General features: G+C 27.9%; 2 protein-coding genes across 3 annotated transcripts in view; one reads left to right on the top strand and one right to left on the bottom strand.

Moving 5' to 3' along the window:
* Window positions 1–22,188, top strand: part of LOC107438845 (histone-lysine N-methyltransferase SMYD3) — an 83,220-nt gene that overhangs the window by 37,364 nt on the left and 23,668 nt on the right. The gene's annotated exons all lie outside the window — the stretch shown is intronic.
* LOC107438842 (propionyl-CoA carboxylase beta chain, mitochondrial) lies at window positions 1,573–22,166 on the bottom strand. 2 transcript variants are annotated; one of them, XM_016051227.5, is made up of 14 exons: window positions 21,741–22,166; window positions 19,670–19,783; window positions 16,857–16,925; window positions 16,191–16,247; window positions 15,873–16,097; window positions 14,548–14,589; window positions 13,279–13,345; window positions 13,059–13,179; window positions 11,724–11,805; window positions 8,204–8,327; window positions 7,095–7,202; window positions 5,700–5,800; window positions 4,878–5,076; window positions 1,573–4,415 (listed from the first exon to the last, which is right to left on the bottom strand). In XM_016051227.5, exons 1-14 carry the CDS (start codon window positions 21,930–21,932, stop codon window positions 4,294–4,296), a joined length of 1,623 nt encoding a protein of 540 aa, XP_015906713.1. In that variant the 5' UTR covers window positions 21,933–22,166; the 3' UTR covers window positions 1,573–4,293. The 2 variants fall into 2 exon arrangements, with proteins under 2 accessions (XP_015906713.1, XP_042902361.1); XM_043046427.3 differs by lacking the exon at window positions 21,741–22,166 and adding an exon at window positions 20,364–20,387.

Raw genomic sequence — 22,188 nt, 5'->3', positions numbered from 1 at the left:
ATTTTATGTAAATAGCGTTATTAGTTATCGCGAATTCAATTTACGGTCTCGCACTTACTGTTTTAGCTTATACAGCTAATGACATTTTCGTAGTATAATAAAAGTCAATAAAGTACTGTCAAAATTAGTTTTACTTTTTTCAAAAATACTGGATTACGTAAAATATAAATTGTGTGTGTGTGTTTACAAAAATGAGTGTTGAATAATGTCCCCACGCAGCATAAAAATATTGGCCCAAGGCCGTTTCGTATTGTTGTCGGTGAAATTGTATTGGCCAGAAAAGGACATGGTATGGTTCCTAGAAGATCCAGATTCTTTGGCTGATAATAGCTTTAACGGTAAAAATTAATACATTTCATAACGATATTTTTTACCTATAAAATATTTCTCTAGCCATTATTTAACAGAATTTACCTGAAATTCCCATTTTTCATCCTTCTTTTCTATCATTTATTATTCATTGCTCTTACTAAATTTTTGATTTTGATTACACGGGGGAAGAAAAAAAAAATTTTTTTGTTGCATGAGATTTTTAGAACGGATCCAAGATACTTTCACGTCGCCGATATCAAATCTGCAATCGGTTTCTCTCTACACGCGACAATTTTTATACAATTTACTGATATAGTGGAAAACCAAGATTTTTTAAAACTTACTCGAGAGTGAATACTAAGTGTCTCCGCTTCTTGCTGCATAGAGGGAGTGGTAGACAACAAGGCATTACATTTCATTTTATAATGCGATACCTTAAGGTCATATGTTTTTAAGCGTTATACAATCAGACAAAAAATAAACTAAATTAAAAATTAGTATGTTTTGAAAACAAAATCTGTAGCTTTCCCAACAAAACTAATCTAGATTTGAAATCCCTACACCCTAATTGGGCAAGATATACAAGGTAACAAAAAATTTGTTCCCCAGTGCTATTATTTCATAATTAAATACTTAATATTAAAAGCAATTATTTTCCCCGTATTTTTAACGATCAAAAATCCAAATCTGTCATCGAAAACTCTTATCTTCATTCAGAACGTTTTTATGTCAGATTTTGTAAATTAATTAATAGTCGACATAAATTAATTAGCATATTTGAAAGAAACCTTTCAAATCATTAAGATTGGCCCTTACTATGTAAAAATCATCATTAAGAATTCTTTTTGGCTTATGGTGCAAAATATTAAAATCTGTTAGATGGCAGATTGAGGGTGTTTCCAATGAACTTCTTTTAAGTACTCTCTGTTTACTCCCACAATTAAACAGGTTTTTTTGTTTTGGGCACCTTCCTCAATTAGGATTTGTCATTCTTTGTTAGTTTTTTTCATCTTTTTCTATTTCCCATAGCTAAATATTAATTTACAATCCCCCCTTGTGTATAGATTTTTTTGTTAGAATTTTAAAAATAAGCATGAAGGGGAAGTTTTGAGGATTAGCCCGAATAGAGATGCCAAATAACAATACTGGATATTTATGGGTCAATTCTGTTTCAGATATTTCTCTTGTCTTTTTATTCAACAGCTTTGCAACTGTTGAAACTAAATTTATTAAAAAAAAATGATGCACACACAGTCTAAATGCTTTATAAAAATATTTATTCAACAAGATTTAGACATTTATAAATGCATATATTTATAAAAATATATAATTATAATATATAAAAAGTATTTTTATACTCAAAAACATACAAGTGTTTTAACATCATTATCACAATATTGTATTAATTATTCAATCACATTTTAACAGGAAAAAAATTACGCATATTAAATTTATTTGTATGTCAGACTATACTATGACAAAGCATTTGAGGCTGTATTGTAATGAGAAAATCTTTATGAAAACTTTTTTCCCGTTTTGTTTATCGTATATGACAGATGAGAATAATTTAGTTAAATAAAAAAATCAGTTAATATATTTTAGAAATTAAAGGAAATTTTGCTCTAGCTTGTTTTAATCCAATTTTTCATATAAAATGTAATATATAAGATAAATTCTTTAGCTTTATTAATAAAATTAAACTTTGTTATTGTGAATGACTTTATATGTTTTTTTCTCACACCCATTTTGCTTTTAATATTTAAAAAATATTATCATTCCTGCTCAAAGCAAAAAATAGTCATATAGAAATATTGCTTGCAGTTTTGAAGATAAGTGTTATAAAAACGAAAAAATAAAAGGGAAAAAAAAACTTTGAAAATAATGAAACTTATTTCTGCATCTTCAAACTCATCTTTTTTCTTCTTTTCAAAATGCTGCCAAGAAGAAAATTTATTCTAAAAAAACGTAATCTTCCTCCTTGCTCTTCCTTCACGTGCTAAACAGCTAAAACAAACGGGGGGAAAATACGAACTTAGGTAATCTCTTCGAATCACACGGAAGAGTAGCTCAGTTCCATACCCTGATATATTTTATTGAGACGAATAAACAGTATAAAATGGTTCTTAAAGAGAGTACCGCTTTTTATATAAAAAAATTGTATACTGAAAATCAGTAAATGCTTAGAAATAAATTGTTTGTATGTGTTCATTGAAAGAAGCGTAGAATGAGACATATTTGATAAAGATTATGCCTTTTTTTAGTATTACACCTTTTAAAACAATTTTAAAAAGTTAGTTAACAGCTTAATAAAATCTGTCCCTACAAAAGAATTCAATATTAGAATTGTATTTTAAATTAAAGCATCTAATATTTAAAAATCTAGATCAGATCAATTTAATTCATTAAAATTTAAATGCTCAGGAAAAAAAATTTAAAAAGTTATAAATTAACAGAAAACTCTTAATCTGTGAAACTGTCACTTTTGACAGTATAGGAAACATAAATATATAAGATAAATTAAATGTCTTTTGAAGTAAAGTAAAATTAGGCTGAAACAACCTCAATTTTAAGAAAATTTTCCAATTATCAAGTTATATTTGTGCACTTTTTTTGGAAATAAAATTTTTAACAGGAAGATCAAATTAATGAAAAAAATGAATTATGGTAAAAAAAAATAATAACTTATTGCTTATATACAGAAATTTCCCAACAAATAAATAAAAATAATTTTTTTCAAATGAAAAAAGTATAACTGTAGAATTTTTTTCCCTCATGTATAGAATACAGACAAAAAAAATTTTTTTAACATTACAAAGTTAGAAACAAACACAGTTAATTGTTTCTTTAATATGTATGAGCTTAAATTGAAACATTGATATAAATTCGAAATGAAAAAGTTTTTTTCTTTTTTCAAAGAACAAAAAACAGACTTTACAAACAGTATATTCTGAAATGCGTCATTGTAAAAAGCAGGTAGGATAAGAATTATAACTTAAATATTTATTCTTCAAATAGGCAATGGTGGCATGTTTTCTTCCATGAAACGAACGAATAGCATTAATAATGAAACTTTTGAGATATGTATAAATCTATGTACATATTACAAGTAAAAAAACAGATATTATAGGAACCAAGGTAGTTATTGCTCACACAGGCGTGCTTACATATTTTTTCTCTCCAAGAAACCCATAAACAGAAGTAGTAAACAAAATATTCTGAGATTCAAATATATGTCTTATTGTAAACATATTTTAAGAAATATAAATCAAACTATAATTATTGATCACTAAGGTATGTTGGCACATTTTTTTCACATAAAGAAATAAGTAGAACAAATAGTTTCGAAGGAAAGAAAAAAGGAATTAATAAAAAAACTTTTTTGAGATTCAAAATCTACATTTCAAGAGTAGAATACAGATATTATACAGACAATAGATAAAACAGAACTATAAAATACTGTAGTAAAAATAGTAATCAAAAATAGTTATTGTACACTGAAGCATATTGGCAAGTTTTTTTCAAAGAACAAATAAGTAGAATTAGTAAGAAACCATTTTGAGATTCAAATCTACATATTATAGTAGATTGCAGATATTATAGACAGAAAAGATAAAAACAGAATTATAACTCAAAAAACAACTATAGTTCTTTAAGACATATTGCCATGTTTTCCCAAGGAACAAATAAATAGAATTAGTAAAAATAAAAAAAATAACTTTTTGAGATTCAAATCTACATGTTATAGTAGAATACAGATATTAAAGTAAAATACATATATTATAGTAGAATACAAATATTATTGATTGAAAAGATAAAACAGAAATATAACTCAAATAACAGTTATTGTTCACTAAGGCATATTGGCATATTTTTCCAAAGGAAAATTAAGTAGAATTAATAAACAAAATATTCTTATATTCCAATGTGTATAATAGTAAAAAAAAATTATATAATATAGAAAAACTAAAAATCAGATATTATTCACAAAGGCATGTTGGCGTGTTTTTTCCAAGGAACGTCCATTTTTTTCTTCTGAAGGAGATCCAAATCACGACACAATCTTATTCTGGTAGTGCTTGGATCTATTATATCATCAATAAAACCTAGATTTTCCAAAAATACAAAAGTTTAGAAGATATATTATATGTTTAGTTGAATTATAGTTAGTTCTGCAATTGTTTTCAATACATTATATGTTAGTTCTGCAATTTGTTTCCAAATATATATAATTCTAAAATAAAAAGATGACCAAGGGATATTAATTTAACATTTGAACTGAAAGATAAAACTAAGTAATGTAAGAAAACGGTTAAGGTAACAAAAGCTACGAATAAAAATATAAATGCTAGCAATAATTATCAACAACACATTTTTAAGTAAAGTTATTACATCACATTGAATGAAAAAATGTAGTGGAATTGAAGTTCGTCAAAAAAAAATAGAACATAAAAATTATGCGCAGCCAAAACTTTTACTGAATTTTAACAAGGAAAAATTTTGGTATCAAGAAACTTATTTTTTAGCTTAAAACTTGTTAATTCTTTCATCGACTAGTAAAATACTACCTCTGACAGATGCAGAAAATGGGTTTGTAAACTTTTCAACATATTCTTGTTCTCTCTGTAAAACATCAGCTTTTCCTCTATAAAGAATTGAGACAGCGCCTTTCGCTCCCATGACAGCAATTTCTGCAGTAGGCCAGGCATAGTTTATGTCTCCCCTCAGATGCTTTGAGCTCATCACATCATAGGCTCCTCCATATGCCTAAAAAATAAACAAAAGCATATTTAGGCATGATGAACAAACACTAAATGAATACAAGCATAACTTCTTTTTACGACATGTTCCAAAATAAACCAGCAACATGAAATAGAATGCGTAACCAAATTTTTCATCAAAAAATAATCACTTTTTAAGTATTTTTTAAGTACTCAAAAAACATTTTTAAGTACTTTAAAACAATATCATGATTAGGTTATACACATACTTTTTTTTCTTCTTCTAATTGTTGAAAGTTCTTCATATATATGTTAACTAAAATTCTAAATAATTTTCAAAGACTTTACATGATCATGATAAAATTTAACTCTACTTTCTTTCTGGATAAGTAACATCCCTGAATAGCTTATAAAAATTATTAAATAAAAATATTAATATTTATTATTATTTTTATAGTTCACACATTATATCGTCTCTAAAAGATAATCATACCAAAATAATGCTAAAAAATTTTTAATATGATTTTTTTATTAAATAGGAAAAACTTTGTTTAAGTAGAAAAAAATATATAAAAAAACAGTGATATTTACAAACTTTTGAAAATGCACAAACTAACATGGCGAAACTAACTATTAACAAATACAAAAACGTGGATTGCAAGACGATACCTTTCGAGTGATGACAGTTATTTTAGGCACAGTGGCTTCAGCAAATGCATACAACAATTTTGCACCATGTCTAATAATTCCACCATATTCCTGATTTGTACCTGGAAAATATCACAAATTTGAAATACTACATTTTACTAAATGTCAGTGGATATTTCAGAAAATAAGGTAACTGCCATTTTCAAGTTTATGAGAAAAATCAACTTTGAAAAAATTAAAATTCTATTTTTTCATATGCATTGCAATTTTCTATGAATAGACAGCATAAATGTCTGGTTTGTCAAACGAAAATGAATGGAGTAAACTGAAATAAATCATAACTTACTTCTGTAAAAAGTTGTCTGTTATGATGTTTTTGTTTGAAAACCAAGAATGTTATCAATCAACCTGATAACATAGAACACTATTATAATGTGTCTACATGTATAAGGGACGAGCAAAATAAGTTCCTTTTCAGCGAATTTGGATTTCCGACTTTGTAAAGCAAAAAAAAAAAAATAGCTCTTCGAAAAAAAAAAATTTCCTCTGCCAAGATGAGCTTGAAAAAAAAAAACTCTTAATTTTGCTGCTATTTCTGAAAAAGTTCACAACATAAATATAATGTACATATATGGAACTATTTTTATGACAAACCCTCATACAAACATTTTTGTGATCAATAAAGAACTAATATGCTTAAAAAGATGTGGGGCATATTCTAAGAAAAAGGAGGAATTAATATTAAAATACAAAAATATATTTATTTATAAGGAATTAAAATAGAAATCTTACTCTTTAAATATTTCCAAAATTGAGATATAAATTTTTAAGGTCATAAATTTTTTAATCTTTGGAACAGTCTGTTTAAGAATAGGTACCTGCATCCCATCTTTGAACAATCATCAAAAATCTTCTCCACCAAGTTTTTATTTTATTTTGAGAGTTATGTCACACAAGGAAGGGTACATCATTTCATGTCTTAACAATTTATAATACTGAAGCAGAAAAATAATCTTACTTTCAAAAGTATTGCTCTCATCTAATATTCAGCTTCATTACGAAAAGAATAATTAAAATTTAGTTTTTTGAAATGAAATTCTTTGGTAATATAATGACAAGCTACGGTCATAAATTGTTTAAATGAGCATATTTGGTGAAAAACAACATGACGTACGTCGAACAAAGAATAAGATGCTATTATTAAAAGAAATTGTGCAATTTTGTAAAGTAGTCATCTGGAAACAATATTAAGAAACAATTATATATAAAAGCTTCACCTTTGGAAAAATACGGCTCACCCATATGCTACCAAAAATTTTAATAACAAAATACAGTTTTCTACAATTGACAAGCGATAAATGTACTTTTTCAAAGGTAAATTTCATGAAAAAATGCAGAGGGGAAAAAAGAGCTCACCAGGTAGAAATCCAGGTACATCGACAAATGTTATGATTGGAATATTGAAAGCATCACAAAATCTAACAAAACGTGCTCCTTTTACAGATGCATTAATATCCAGGCAACCTGTAATTCACATATAATCTGAAATCTTAACAAAAGTATTTAATGAATAACCTACTATTCAAAGAATGAAATTACTACAAACTATATCAAAACCAAATGAGATTTATTTTTCACAAAAGCATTTATGTTTAGGCAACCTGTAAATCGAATACTAATTAGAATCCCAACAAAATATAATCGTAACAAATAACTTATCACTAAAATTATGAAAGCATCACAAAATAATTATTTTTTTTACCATTTTTACAGAAGCAATTTGCTAAAAAAAACTACAATTTAAATTATAACTGAAATAGCAATAGCAATAACTACACTGTAAATAATAAATTAAATTGATGGTGTCTTTTGAAGTGAAAACATACTAGAGTAAGCAAATCATGTGGAATTAGAAATTAAAGTGTGAAAAAATGTGAAATGTGAAAAAGTGTGAATGTGATTATTTTAAAGTGTGAAAAAATGTGAAATCTCACTCAACAGAAAAAACATTCAATAATTTGATCTTTAAAAAAATTAAATGAAAATAATGAATTAATATTTAACTTATTGATTAAAAAATCTTAATTAACTTGATTAAATATAATTCAACTAACTAAATCTTATTTATCTTTTTTTTAAAAAACAAAAAGAAAATCATAATATCTTAGCTTTTTGTTTGTCTTAATTATTTATAATTAATTTCTGACAAAAAATAAAATAGAATTAAAGCATTTGTTATAAAAAAATATGTATTATTTCAGATTATTTAAGCTGTAGATTTAGGTCTCCATAACTCAAAACTTTTCTTCAAACTTAAGAATGAGCTACAAGAAGAGTCTCAACCTGAGAAAATTAATTAATTAATTTTGAAGAACAGTATTTATCATATAACTTATTATTGAATATTGAAATCTTGAAAGTAACACTTTAAATTTAGGGAAACCATTAAATTAAGATATTAACTGACAAAATTTTTACTTTTTTCTTCAGCATAGTATATTTGAGAGTACATAAATCATATTTACCAGCAGAATATTTTGGATTATTTCCAACCATTCCAACAGTACGACCGTTCATCCTTCCAAACCCAACAACAATATTTTTGGCATAATTAGGCATTATTTCAAAGAAGTCTCTTTCATCAACAATCTGAGAAAAGTTAAAATTAATAAAAAAATTTAATATAGAAAATTTTACAGTACAAATAATAAAGTACAAATAGTTCAAACACAAATATTAATTTTAATTTATTATTACCTTCATAACGTGTCTCAAAAATATACGAAAATAACATTTAAAAACTAAAAAGATTGTGTTAATGTTTTATAATAAAATCATATATGCAGACATTTCCGATTGTTTGAAATAAAAAATAACAGTTGAATATTTAACATTAATTTAAAAAACCCTTGAAATCATATAATAAATTAGCAGTTTAAAATTAAAAAATACCAGCAATATAATTTAAAAAAGTCAAAATAATACTTCCTTTAAATATAAGAAATTTTAGAAAATGTTAATAATTTACATTTAATTTAATCAAACCATACTAAAAATTAAGAGAAAATTGGCATTGCTGTTTATTTACATAGAAATTTGTGTTTTCTTTTTTCCTTCTAATTCAAAATAATAAAGAGCCTATTTAATCAATAATGACATCAATCTTCAATTGTTTAGCATCAGTTTTTTACTTTTGGTGCAATTTGCTGTGGTAGTTTTATTGAACTAAAATTATAATTAAAAAATCAAGCTACTATTTAGTGCAGTATAAATAGCAGACGTGCCAATCTAGCAAAATTAACATTCAGGAGTTTCCCTAACAAGAATTCAGGAGATTTCAGGAGGGGTAAAAAAAGGTGCATGGTATGCAACATTTGGCACTTCTAAGGAATTTTAAGTAAAAAATTTATTAAATATAAGAATGCAAGAAATTTTACACACTAATAGAGCAATAATTGTTTAAAAATATTAAATGGAAATAAAATAATTAAACACAGATTTAGCAACACAAAACTATATTAGGTAGATACTCTTTAAATAAATACCATTTCCTTAATAAAACATTATTCAAAAACCCTTGACACTGTAATAAAAATGCACAAAAACTTTTAAAAAATAAACAAATTGAATAACTATTTTATTTTAAAAAACCAATTCAATACTAATGTATAAAAATACTAATGTCTGTACAATAAAGAACCAATTATCCGGGATGCTCGGGACCATCGCTATCCCGGATGTCTTAATTTGCCGGTTTCCTGGATCGACAAAAAAGTGTCGTTAATCGATGTTTTATCAAACCCAAATTACAAGGAAAAAATGTAAACACATTTTAAAGTAAGAGAAAAAAAAAAAGCACTCCTAAATCTAAAAAGGAAAAAAATTGTAGAAAAATAAAATTTAAAAGAATAAAAAAATTTGCAAGTTTAGACAAGAAAAACAAGTTTAAAAAATAATTACGATTCCTAAATCAACTAATAAACAAAACCAATGATTAAATAACGCAATATATTTCATGGGGGGGAGGGCGAAAATAAAAGGAAAACCTATTAATCTAAATAAAAACAACACTTGAAAATTATCGAACCGAAACGATAGTTAAAAAACGGCACTAGCATAAATATTAAAACCTAGAACAAGGCAAGATCAACGGAATTTAAAAGAAAAAAACTAATGAAAAAATTTGGTAATACAAATAATTTTATTGAGTGCAAAATTTATCATGAAAAAAAAAAAAAAAAACGTAGTGGAATCAGAAAAACGAAACTGCAATCTGCTTCATAAAATAATTGTATGCTTAAATTAATAAACAATTCTCCTTTTTTTTTTTTTTATAAAAACGCGATTTTTAATTAAAGCAGGTGTGATTCCACATCAAGAAAAACTTGCGAATGATACCGCACTTCCAAGGAATCAGAATTTATTCAAAAGAAAAACATTTTATTTTTATTAATCGATGTCAAATAGATAAATATATTTTTCTCTTTCATCTTCTGTTCACTGATATGCATGTGCAATGCATTTTCCCCACCCCCTCGTAAATCAAACAGCAAACGAAATCATCATGCCACTCCTTTGAGTTTAACGACCTAAAAGAGAATGAAGATCTAAAATCTTCAAGGTCGCGGAAGAAATGACGTTTCTCTGGGTAAACGGGGAAAAAAATTCTTCCCTTCCTCACATTTTCCTCTACTCAACTTCAAGGATTAGTCCAGTTTCCGCTTTTTTTTTTCATATCGTTTTAGTTCAAAATGGCGGGAGAACCGAGCAAATTTTTTTTCCGGATTATCTGGATACCAGATAAATGGTTCTCTACTGTATGCATGAAAAAAAGAGTTGCAGACTTAGCTCTCCGCAATTAAGTTTTGCTAAAGTCATTGGTACATGATTTGTTGAAATTGATCCATACTTCCGTTTCGACTTAAGACATCCTTGAAATGTATTTTTTTTTAAATATACGAAGACTAAACGAATAATTGATATCACGTTGCTAGTTTACGAGCTTGTTGCCAACCGTGGAAAAATACGCATTAAAAACTATAAAAACAGCAAGATACAATAACAATTCCAACTATCGAGAGTACGAGTTTCCCCACTCGGACGACACTGAACGGACGACACTCGATAACGACATGTGACGTCATTGCATTCAACTCTACACGAAAGAAGAGGAAGATTTCACCCGCCCCCAGTGTAAGGGGGCGGGTGAAATAGGAGTGTTAAGAGGTAACGTTGAAGAGGGGGAAAAATAAAGCATGTTCAGCTACGCTTCAGGCAGATGGTAGTTTGATAAGTGGGGATGGAATTCAAGCTGAAAGAAAAAGTTACTTTCGCACTCGCGGAAAAATTAGGTAATTTTGAGTTTGGCCGTCGATCGCAGTAAAATTCGGGAGTTTTTCAAATCAATTCCGGAGGGCGGGAGAATAACTCAAAATTCGGGAGACTCCCGCAAAATGCGGGAGAGTTGGCACGTCTGAAATAGTTTAGCAATAATACACACAAAATTCTCCATTTTCACAGAACATTAATAATTAAATAAACAATTTTTAGTGCACTTATATGTTTAACATATGTTTTGGGGTAGATAGGGCAAAATTTTAAAAATATTTTATTTTGAAGCAATTTAAAGCTGAGCTATATTCCATGCAAGTGTAGGTTTGGTTAGGAAACAATGCAGCATTAAATTTAAATTATTTAAATCATGAGGAATTTGTTTAACAAGAATAGCAAAAATTATTTTTGATGCTGTAAAAAACATTAAATAGTGTTTATTGAAACTAAGACTAGCGCAATACAAATTTACAAGTTGAGCAACATAAAATATTTTGCAATATACGTGATTTTTTTAAAACAAGCTTTATTACTTTAAAGATGCGTAGAATTATAATTTTCCAAAAACCTTTTTCCCTATGACTTGCAGCTTAGAACAAACTATTTTTCTGTAAAATGGGTTACCATGGAAATACATAATCTTTTTCGCCACAAATTTTTCTTGTAAAGGAAATTTTAAATGCTACAACTATAATGAAATTGATATCAACTTACATCTAGAATAACATCTAACATATTATAGCCAGCGGTTGTTTCTAGAGGAATAACTGTATCCAGACTTTGGACAATTCTATCCCTATATGTAGAAATGAAATAAAATCGATATATGAAACATAATATACATAAGCATTACTGGGGTAAAATAAAATTTACACAAATGAAATACAAAAGCTTTGAAAAACTTAAATTAAATATTTCATTTAAAAAAAACTAATGCTAAGATGATGCCTATTTTAAATTTGTTTCATTTTTTGCAAAGAAAATAATGAAATTGATTAAAATCGATCAACATACACATTTGATTATTAATATTGCATTAAACAAGAACAACAGTAATGGACTAAATGCAACAATCTGGAATTATTTACATAATCTAGGAAACAAAATATAAAGAATGAAGGTAGATATTTATACACATATACAGCATTTTTTCTGAAAATTAAAATAGTCAATTTAAAATAGCAAGACAAAAGTGAACAAAAGTTGAATTCAAAAATAAAGTATTAAACATAAAAACAACCCATTAAGTAAAGAACTATACTGAAATTACATGGCAATCTTTTACAGATGTTTAATATAATATAAGTAAATGTTTTGACTCAGCATCTAAATAAAATTTGTATTTTATAAATATTTTATTTTATTTACTTTTAAATATTTAATTAAAAAAATTTATACTGTTCAAATGATCAAAGCTGTAATTATCCAGAACATGTGTATAAAAAATTTAACAGAAAACAAAACAAATTTAAATTTTGCAACCGTGCACAATGCGCCAAAAAAGAAACTGGATCACCATGTATAACTTTTGATCTAATACTTCGATCTTCACAATTTATGACTTATTCTTAATGGTTCGAGTGGTTGACGTCAAATATGCTGATTAATTAGTGAAGACGATATTTTAAGTAACGAAATCAGACACAAAAATGCAATTTCTCTGAATAAGCATACCCTTTTGTTTAAGTAATTCGTATTTCTGATTTTTTGCGTATTTCGCCATATCTCCAGAACTTTCTAAGCAAAAAGAGAAATTTTTGCCTACAATTATAAAAATCATTTATAAAAAGATAATTCCATGAAAAAAATAAATTTTAGTAAATGCTAGATGCTAGTATAAGGTAAACTTACTCTTCATGGTCATTTTGTACGCTAGCAAAAATTCCATACACTGTACTTTTAAAAAAATAAAAATTATGAATCGACTATAATTTTATGGATTTTGAAAATTATAAAATATATAATCATTCTTAACTACCTTGAAAACTTCATATTAAATATTGTACAAATTAAGATTTAAATAGTTTCAGATTAAATACTAATAGTTACCATGGGTCATCACATTCTCTAACTGGGGGAGGATCAGTACTGCTGAGAGGAAGGAAGTTAAAAAATTTTCTCAAATTTAGAAGTGTATCAACATCATTTTCAAATGAATTATGAGCAACTCCTACAGGAAAACAACACAGGTTAAAACAGTTTAGGAAACTTATGACAAACAAATTTGTAAATTTTTTCACTGTTCTCTTTTTTTTTAAATTGAAATTACCTGATATAGTAGTATGAGTTTTTGCTCCACCCAGTTCTTCTTGTGTAACATCTTCATTTGTAACAGCCTAAATTATATAATGAAAAATTAACCATTTATGAAGAAAATCCATCTAAACTGTTTTCTTATGTCATGAATAATTCCAAGAAAACTAAAGATAAAAATACTTAAAATATAAGTTTATTTTCCTTCACAGTAAAAATCGGGGAAAGATCAAGATGTTTTCATAATGCCAAAATTCCTCTCGACTCCGGCCTAATTAACTTAATTTTATGCTCTTGAGCAGCCTTTCAAATTTTTTTCAGTTATTGAACCCTAAACGATCTTCTTTTAATTTGCAATTTATGTTTAATAGCTATTGTGAACATATTATTAAAAAAAAAAAAGACTAGTCATTATTTTGAATTTAAATAATTCAATTTTTTTCATTGTTTTATCCATCTTAATCTAAGGTCAAACAGTTGAATTCACAGGTCTGAAGAAGTATCTAGTCTAGTTTAGAATTTGTTTTCTTTTTCTTTTCTGTAAGTTGAAAAACATAAAATAAGCCTAAATAGTGGTTATAGCTGTAATAAAAAAGAAATGTTACAAGCAATCAAAGAAACATTTTTAGTTAGTGCTGCTTTTTTTTAATTGAAAAATTTAAGAGAAATTCATAATATTGCTATTTTTCATCAATAAATATTCATTTCATAATGTATTCATACATTATTGTCAGGAAAAATAAATTTTTTTCTTTCAAAATTTTCTAGTTTCTTTTTCTGGTATTTTACTTAAATAATTTCATGATAATAACCAAAAAAATTAAATAACTTTTGGATTATTAGTTGGATATAAGGTTTCAAATACCATCAACTAAAAAAATTCTTGACTCCCAGAACCTACAGGACTCAGGGGTTCCATGGAACACCTTTTGGGAGTCACTGCTCTTGAGCCCTGTTTCATTTATATCAGCACTAATTCCCCAATTCATAATCTCAATTTTTCTCAGCGCCTGAAAAACGCATGGAAAAGTGTTTAGTCCTGATTTGCCTTTTTTAACCACGGTTAGTAACCCTTCAGCTTCGGCGGTTTTTTCTTTTCTCATTGATATTTTCCTTTAAATTTTTGACTGACAGTTGTTCATTTTCATCATTCATGCGTCATTCTGAAGAAGAGTGTCATGATATGTCAACTTTTTTCTTTCATTCCTAAATTTTTATTTTCACTCATTTTATGTACTCACCATGCCTGAAATCTACACTTAAAATGAATTGAACATATACTAACCTTCACTACTTCTGGTCCCGTAATGAAGAGATAGGACGTATTCTGAAAAAAGAATTTAACACATAAGACAAACTTTAAAAACAATTATAATATAAATTTTGGGGATAAGAAAGATCATGGAGACACTCTTAATTGCAATACAGAATGTAGATGTTTCTTTAAAGCTAAAAACCTCTTTTAAAAGCTTTTAAGATGTTAAGAATATGCTGAACATAAGCAGGGCCATAATGCAATTTAATGCAAGACTTTCAAGAATAAAAGTTTAAATTTAGTCATCATTTTTTATTTTGGTGTTTTAAATGTGTGTGTGTGTGAATGAACTTTAGGGTACAACAATGGTTTACTAAATGACACATTTGTGAATGCTTAAAAAGTTTAAATAGTTATTCAAGTCATTTTCTAAGCTGAAAGAAAGCAACAAAAAAAAACAATTTACAGTAATTCTAATTTAATATTTCTGAAATGTATAGATAAAAATTAGTTATTACTTTTCATTTACTTCATTTATTTTTACTTCAGCATATACATTTTAAATCAAGAATTTAAAAATATTCAATGAAAAGATAAACTATTAAGGTAGCTTTCTGAAAACTATAACGGAAAAATATCAGGAAATGGAATATCAGAATAAGAATACAAATGTATAAGCTTAACAATAAACAATAAGGATCAATATCTGGTAGACAGAACTAGTTTTTGTTTTTATCATTAGTACTTTGTATGTGATAATTAAGAACAAAAAATTATTAATCCGTACAGGATGATTCTAGGATTATTGGACAAACTTGGAGAGGCGGTTGACATATTTTTAAAAGCATATTTTTTGTTTAGATAGTAGTACTTTATCTTATGTCGCACTAGAGCTGCACTATTTTTTTTGCATAGGAATGTAGGGTCTAAAGTAATGTGTTAAGGCATAAAAGTATGATGTGGAGGTTCAAAATTACTTGGATGCAAATTTTGCGGAGTGATGGATTTTGCATGGTGGACCAGTCAAATGGCCCCCATATGGAATTATCCAGGTTGGAGTTTTTATGGGGAGCATCATGTGCGAGACTCCTGTTGACTCACCGGAGGACTTCAATGCATAACTATCCATTGCAACTGCAAGAACGTGCAAAATGCCTGCTATTTAGTTTGTGAATCTCTTCTAAAACCCTAACATGCATATATTACCTTTAATAATCACAATTTTTATCACTTAGTGAGAATACTGTATAGCTGAAAAGAAGCACTTTGTGTTGATTTTGTAAATAAACACATTTTTCTTTCATGTTTCATTGTGAACTGCAGCAAATAAAGTTTTACTAAACATGTAAACTTACTTTAACCATGAATATGAAATCTGTCAGAGCAGGAGAGTAAACAGCTCCTCCAGCACACGGACCCATAATAACAGAAATTTGTGGCACAACACCTGACGCCAAAACATTTCGCTGGAAGATATCTGCATAGCCTGCCAGGGATTCAACTCCCTCTTGAATTCGAGCTCCTCCTGAATCATTGATTCCTATGACTGGAGCCCCCACCAGTATTGCTTGGTCCATGATCTGATTGAGAAAAAAAAGACGAGAGAGAGAAAGCATGCAGCTTTTTTAATTGAATTTTTAGAGAGAAAAAACATAATACAACAAAAAACTTACTTTGCATATTTTTTTGGCATGAACAGAAGATAAACTTCCTCCAAAAACAGTAAAATCCTGAAATGCATATTTTAAAATGAATTGATCATAAATGAAATATTAAGTCCTTAGAAATTTGTTATATATAGCTCATAATACTATCACTTAATAAATTAAAATACTTTGAAATTTCTTCTACTGAATGCAGACATTTTAACAGTTGAACAAAACCATCTCAAAAATTAAAATTTTAAATTCTTTTATACATTCCTTTTTTTCTTTTTTTTTATTAAAAGTCTAACACAAATTTACCAATTAATATTTTTGGTTACAAGTTTGAAATATTAATTTAGGTATTAAGTATAAATAAAATTGTGTATAAATAAATTTATATTAGTCTTGAAAAAATAGTTTTGGCTACAAATTTTAAATATTAATTAAGGTACTAGGAAAGGAATTATAAATATTTGAGTTTAAAATGTTTTAAAATTGAAAGAAATATCTTTAAGAGAAAGGAGTAAATTAAACATTTCCATATCTCCTCCCTCTACATTCTACTTAACTTTAATAGAATGGAAAACTCAGTTTAATGTAAACAACTCTGGTAGCATAGAATAAACATCCCGCATTATTATAGTAACAAACACACTATTCATCAAATAAAGCTTTTAATAATAAATTACTTACTTGACTGAAAATAAATGCTTTTCTTCCGTGAATGAGACCATGTCCGGTCACAACGCTGTCACCAGGATACTATAATAAATTTATATTTATCAATTTCTTTTTTAATGAAAAGTAAAACATAAATTACTATGCAAATTGCATTAGTGCACTATAAGGAAAACTTTAAACACTAAAAGGATAAACAAATACACTTAAAAATGAAAATTATTTACTCAAAGACAACAATTAAGTAAAACTTAGATATTTTTTTTCTTTTTGCCTTTTGAGCTAATCATTACAACTATCTGTGGTTTAAGAGAAAATATGGAAGTAACATGTACTTGTATGTAGAATTGTTAAGTAAATGTTAAAGTAAACTTGTGCCTTTATAGAAATTGACATAAATTTTAAACGAAAGTTAAACACCAAGTAACATTTTCAAGACATAAAGCATATTTCGCAAAATAACTATCAGATATTAAAAAACACTACTTATGTTTAGTTCAATTTCCAAATCAAAGTCTTACTTTGAACATCTGCTTATAACAGTACATTTATCTCAAATATTGAAAAAATTCATATTAATAACCATAAATTAGTCATTTCAATGAATTTAGGAATTCAGTATCTGAACTAGAAACTGTTTCTTGGATTTGAAGTGACATAAAAATCTCAATTGGCCAAAACTTCTTTTATTAAGGTAAGAAAAGGTTTTCACATTACGTTAATAAAATATGGATGCTCAATCAATTAAAAATACCGTATATTCCGAGACATAACGTGCCCCGGCGTATAACATGCACTTGAATTTCTAATACACTTTTTTTAAATTTTAAGATATATTCTTTGTATAACACTCACGAAAATTTGGATTGTACATGTGCAATATCTCGTCTTTCAAGATCGTAAATAAAAAGTTCTTTTCCTATCTTTTGCAAAAATAAAAGAACTGAATTTGACATGTATGTGAGGGTAGAGTTGAAAGAGTAATAATGTGATTCTGAGAAAAGAGATTGTTGTATTCAGCAGTGCAGGTGTGTGCAAGAATGTTGTTCCCCACATTCCAGAATTAAGGGGGGGAGGGGTATCTGGAATGCTGTCGATTGTGTTTGTCTCAAAAGCATACCACAAATCAGGAGACAAAACGTAATTCCTCTTCTGCCAATCGCACCATTTGATGCCCTGCCGTTGAAAAGTAAACATTGTAAGCTTTAAGAATTCAGTGTAGTTTTTAGTAACAGACATGGCTCCTATCAAACGAAGCAAACACAGCACTGGATTTAAATGCAAAGTAATTCAATTTGTGAAAGAAAATGGAAATCGGGCTGCGGCGAGACATTTTGGTATTGGGGAAAGCTCGGTGTATGAATGGAAGAAAAATGAAGAGAAAATAATGGATATGCCTAAGGATAATTGTGCATTGCGTACAGGACTAACAAAATGGCCGGTGTTAGGGGACAATGTAGAAAACTGGGTTTCGGAAAATCGCTAGATTGTAACAAGAAACTGTGTTCGCTTGTTTGCTCTAAAATGGGCAAAGATTAATCCACACGAGAGTGAAAATTTCAAGGCCACTGTGAGTTGGTGTAGCCGATTTATGGCTCTAAAAAATTTAGTTCTACGTGAAAAAACCAAAGTATCACAAAAACTACCAAAAGACTTGGATAGCAAATTGTTAAGTTTTCAAAAATATATTATAGAACTGTGGAAAAAAAAGGAATATTTACTTTCGCAAATAGGAAATATGGATGAGACCCCAGTCATGTTTGACATGATCGGTAATAAAACAATTGATATAAAGGGAGTCAAAACTGTCAACGTAACAACAACGGGACATGAGAAATCTCATTTCACCGTAGCCCCTTCTTGCTTAGCGGATGGAACGAAACTAAAACCAATGGTTATTTTTAAGAGAAAAACTTTTCCCAAATTCAATTTTCCAAAAGGTATTTTTGTTCATGTCCACGAAAAAGGCTGGAAGGACGAAAATGGTGTTAAATTGTGGGTAAAAAATGTCTGGCAAATCCATCCTGATTGCATAAGAAAACCAGAAAGTCTTTTAGTGTGGGACATGTTTAGGTCTCACCTTCCAGATAATACAAAAAAATTGTTGAAAGAATGTAACACCGATATGGCAGTTATTCCGGGCGGATTGACACCATTAGTTCAGTCATTGGACGTTTGCTTAAACAAACCATTTAAAGCCAATTTAAAAAAACAGTGGAACACTTGGATGTTGGAGGGTGAGAAAACCTTTACAAAAGGAGGACATACGCGTCATGCAAGTTTGGAAACAGTGTGCGAATAGATATTAAAAACATGGGGTGAAATTAAGCCTGAGATGGTTAGAAAATCATTCAAAAAATGCAGCATTTCAAATAATCTGGACGGATCAGAAGATGACTGTTTATTTATGGATGAGTTTAACACAGATGATGAAGACGAAACAGATTGTGACGACGTGCCTGAAGAAATAACGGAAGACGAATATAATGAGCTATTTATGTAATAACGAAAATCAATAAAGTATATAGGTAAAGGTATGTTACTTCTTTAAAATAAAAGAATTTTTCTACATTTAAATTTTTTTAATCTATAATTTTTTATATTCGGCGCATAACCCTAAATTCCAATGTTATTTTTAGTATTAAAGCGTGTTATACGCCGGAATATATGGAAATTAATATTTTACTAATACTAACAATAAATAAAATTAATTTATGTTTGTAATAATACTGTATTTAGTGCTTTTTGAATTTAAAACTTACAAATTAATATATGATTTCATTAATAAATAATTTAATTATATAGATTTAACAACCAAAAAGAAGAACCTTTTCTTTTTCCATGCCAAAATCTGTGCACGTATGCTCAGAAAACATATCATATTCAACAAATGTTCCAACATCCATCAATAACTGGATTCGTTCCCTTGCTGTCAACTTACCCTAAAATCACAAAAATAATTAATAAAATTTTATCATAAATTTCTAAGAACAAATCTAACGAAAAAATCATCAAAAATTTCTAATTAAAACTCCTTCTTAAGAAAAACTAAGTTAGAATGGATACAAAAAAACTAGAAGGGAAAAAAAAACAGTAAACATTCAATATGCTATATAAAATAATGCAACTGTTAGTAAATTCATTACACAAACAAATATTAATTTCCAATTTCCATAGGCCATAAAGAAACCAAAATCCCAGTATCAATATTAGTTAGATTACAACAATACAGGTAGTATTACCTATTACAACAATACAAACATTACCTTAATTAATTAAGCTTACTAACATAGTTCATAATAGTTTGGTAGCTTTTATGGCCACCAGAAATAAAATTATTATTTTTTATTTATTTATTTTATTTTTTTGCTTTAGTACAATATAATGACATAATGTAATAAAACCAACCATTTAAAAAATGTAACAAAATACTGAAAAATTGATTGAGAAAAATAAATGCAATACAATGAATTTAAATCAACAAATAAGAAATTTAAGATTATAAAAGAAAAAATAACTTACTTAGAAAATTGATGGAATTTATTCAACAATTTGAAGGAGATTGATTAAATAAACTGTCAACTTTGAACTTTCACATTATTGGTTTTTAGATGGAATACAGAGGGAAAATGCTAAGGACCAAGTGTATCAGTTAAAAGAAAAAAAATATTTAAACCTTTGACTCAGAGCTAAGCTCCAGCAATTTAAATATATATTTATGCATGTTTTTGATTTTCATATTTTAGTAAATTATTAAAAAACCATAACATAATCATGAGCTCACAAAGAAAATTTAGATTTAATTAAGAGGTGAGCTATTTATTCATTCTTAAGGAAAGGAATTAAATCTAATAAATCTTCCTTCATATTTAATTCTTTTTAAATGTATTTGAATGTTGAGAATAGTCTTACTACAACAACTTGTGAGGCGGGAAATGATGTTACAATGAGGCAAGCCTTTTGAATATCTGTACGATACAAAAAAATTGCTGGAGCTATATAACATGGGATGATTTAAAAATTCAACCTCAGCTCCAAGGAAAACATATCTGCTTTGGCTCTAGGTTCAACCTTAAACACTATTTTGCTTCACAAAGGGTCAATTTGGAACCAAATTTGTCCTGTTAACCTCCTATGTGGTTATTTTGTAAGTCACAACTGCTCTGAAATAAATAAACTCAACTTCTGTAACTGTAGGTACTTGCTAAGATATTACTGATCGGTTGCTTGCAATTGGAATAAATAGCGGTTTTTCCAGAGGAGACTATGAATTATAGCATTAGAATTTGTCTTCTTCTCTGATGCTCAGTTCCCTCCATGCTACTGTTCAGTTTCTAACAAAGATTGGTAGTTTTAGGAAAGATATCAAAAAATAATCACTATATTAGGCAACCTTCAGGACCATGAAATGCAAAAAACAAAGACCACAGAAAGGGACTAACTCAAGGGTATAACTAAAAACAATCCGACAATCTCTACAATTTCTTTATAAATTTTAGCAAGTTTAAAATCCCTTTGGAACCTCGGGCGATTGTTAACTTGCGCGAACAGGTACTGATATGGAAATATCTCCTACCTGTTATTGGCACTGACCAGAAAATGATCATTCCGCATATGCAATTGTTGATAGAATAGAATAATAAAAAATGCCCTATAAGAATCATACTAAAACAATTTTAGAGCTATAATAAATTTATGGTTTTAATTAAATAGCAGTCTTCTGAATACATTATTAAAAGTACAAAACTGATTTGAAATTTTTTTTATATTTCCCCAAATGTACATGTTTTTCTTAAATAAAGTATTATCACTTGATGATCAACAGTGCATTGCAGTTACAATTTTTAAACGGAATATTTAAAAAAAAAATGAATATTTTTTCAAGCTATTCAATATTACCTTAGCATGTTGAGCTTCTATTCGTTTACCCCCGCCACCAAGAAAAGCTCTTTTACGGCGCTCTTCAATTTGATTTTTCACATTTAAACTGTGCGCTATACCACTGGATGAAGTTCTATTCACAATTTGAAAAGTTTTTTTACTTGTTAACAGGGTAACATTTCTTCTTAAGAAAGAACTGGTTAAAGTCATTTTACTGAAAAATTACTTTTTACTCTAAAACAGGTTTTTAATTCTGAAAATGGAAATAAATGTAAAGAAAATAATATTTTCACATATCCTTAAGACTATTAGAAGTTTTCAAAATGCAAACGAAACTTTTAGGTGATTACTTCCTCATGAAACAATTTAGCAATCTTAAGTGAGGCTAATTTATCTCCAATCAAATCACATACTTCCCGTCAAGATGAAAAAAATAAGCTTATTAAATGGATAAGCTAACTTCCCT

This window comes from Parasteatoda tepidariorum, chromosome 1, assembly GCF_982258835.1.
Source record: "Parasteatoda tepidariorum strain Cologne lab strain chromosome 1, Ptep-v5.0, whole genome shotgun sequence".
Lineage (NCBI taxonomy): Eukaryota > Metazoa > Arthropoda > Arachnida > Araneae > Theridiidae > Parasteatoda > Parasteatoda tepidariorum.
The sequence above is the reverse complement of the archived record's forward strand: the minus strand, read 5'-3'. Positions and strand labels throughout refer to the sequence as shown.

What these genes read in the sequence shown, in the direction of transcription:
- LOC107438842 (XM_016051227.5), bottom strand. Translation starts at nt 21,932, where the DNA reads ATGACTTTAACCAGTTCTTTCTTAAGAAGAAATGTTACCCTGTTAACA. An exon ending in TGTTAGATGTTATTCTAGAT is followed by an intron (nt 8,328 to 11,723) that starts GTAAGTTGATAT and finishes AACTTTTCTCAG; the next exon opens with ATTGTTGATGAAAGAGACTT. An exon ending in TAATCCAAAATATTCTGCTG is followed by an intron (nt 7,203 to 8,203) that starts GTAAATATGATT and finishes TGTGAATTACAG; the next exon opens with GTTGCCTGGATATTAATGCA.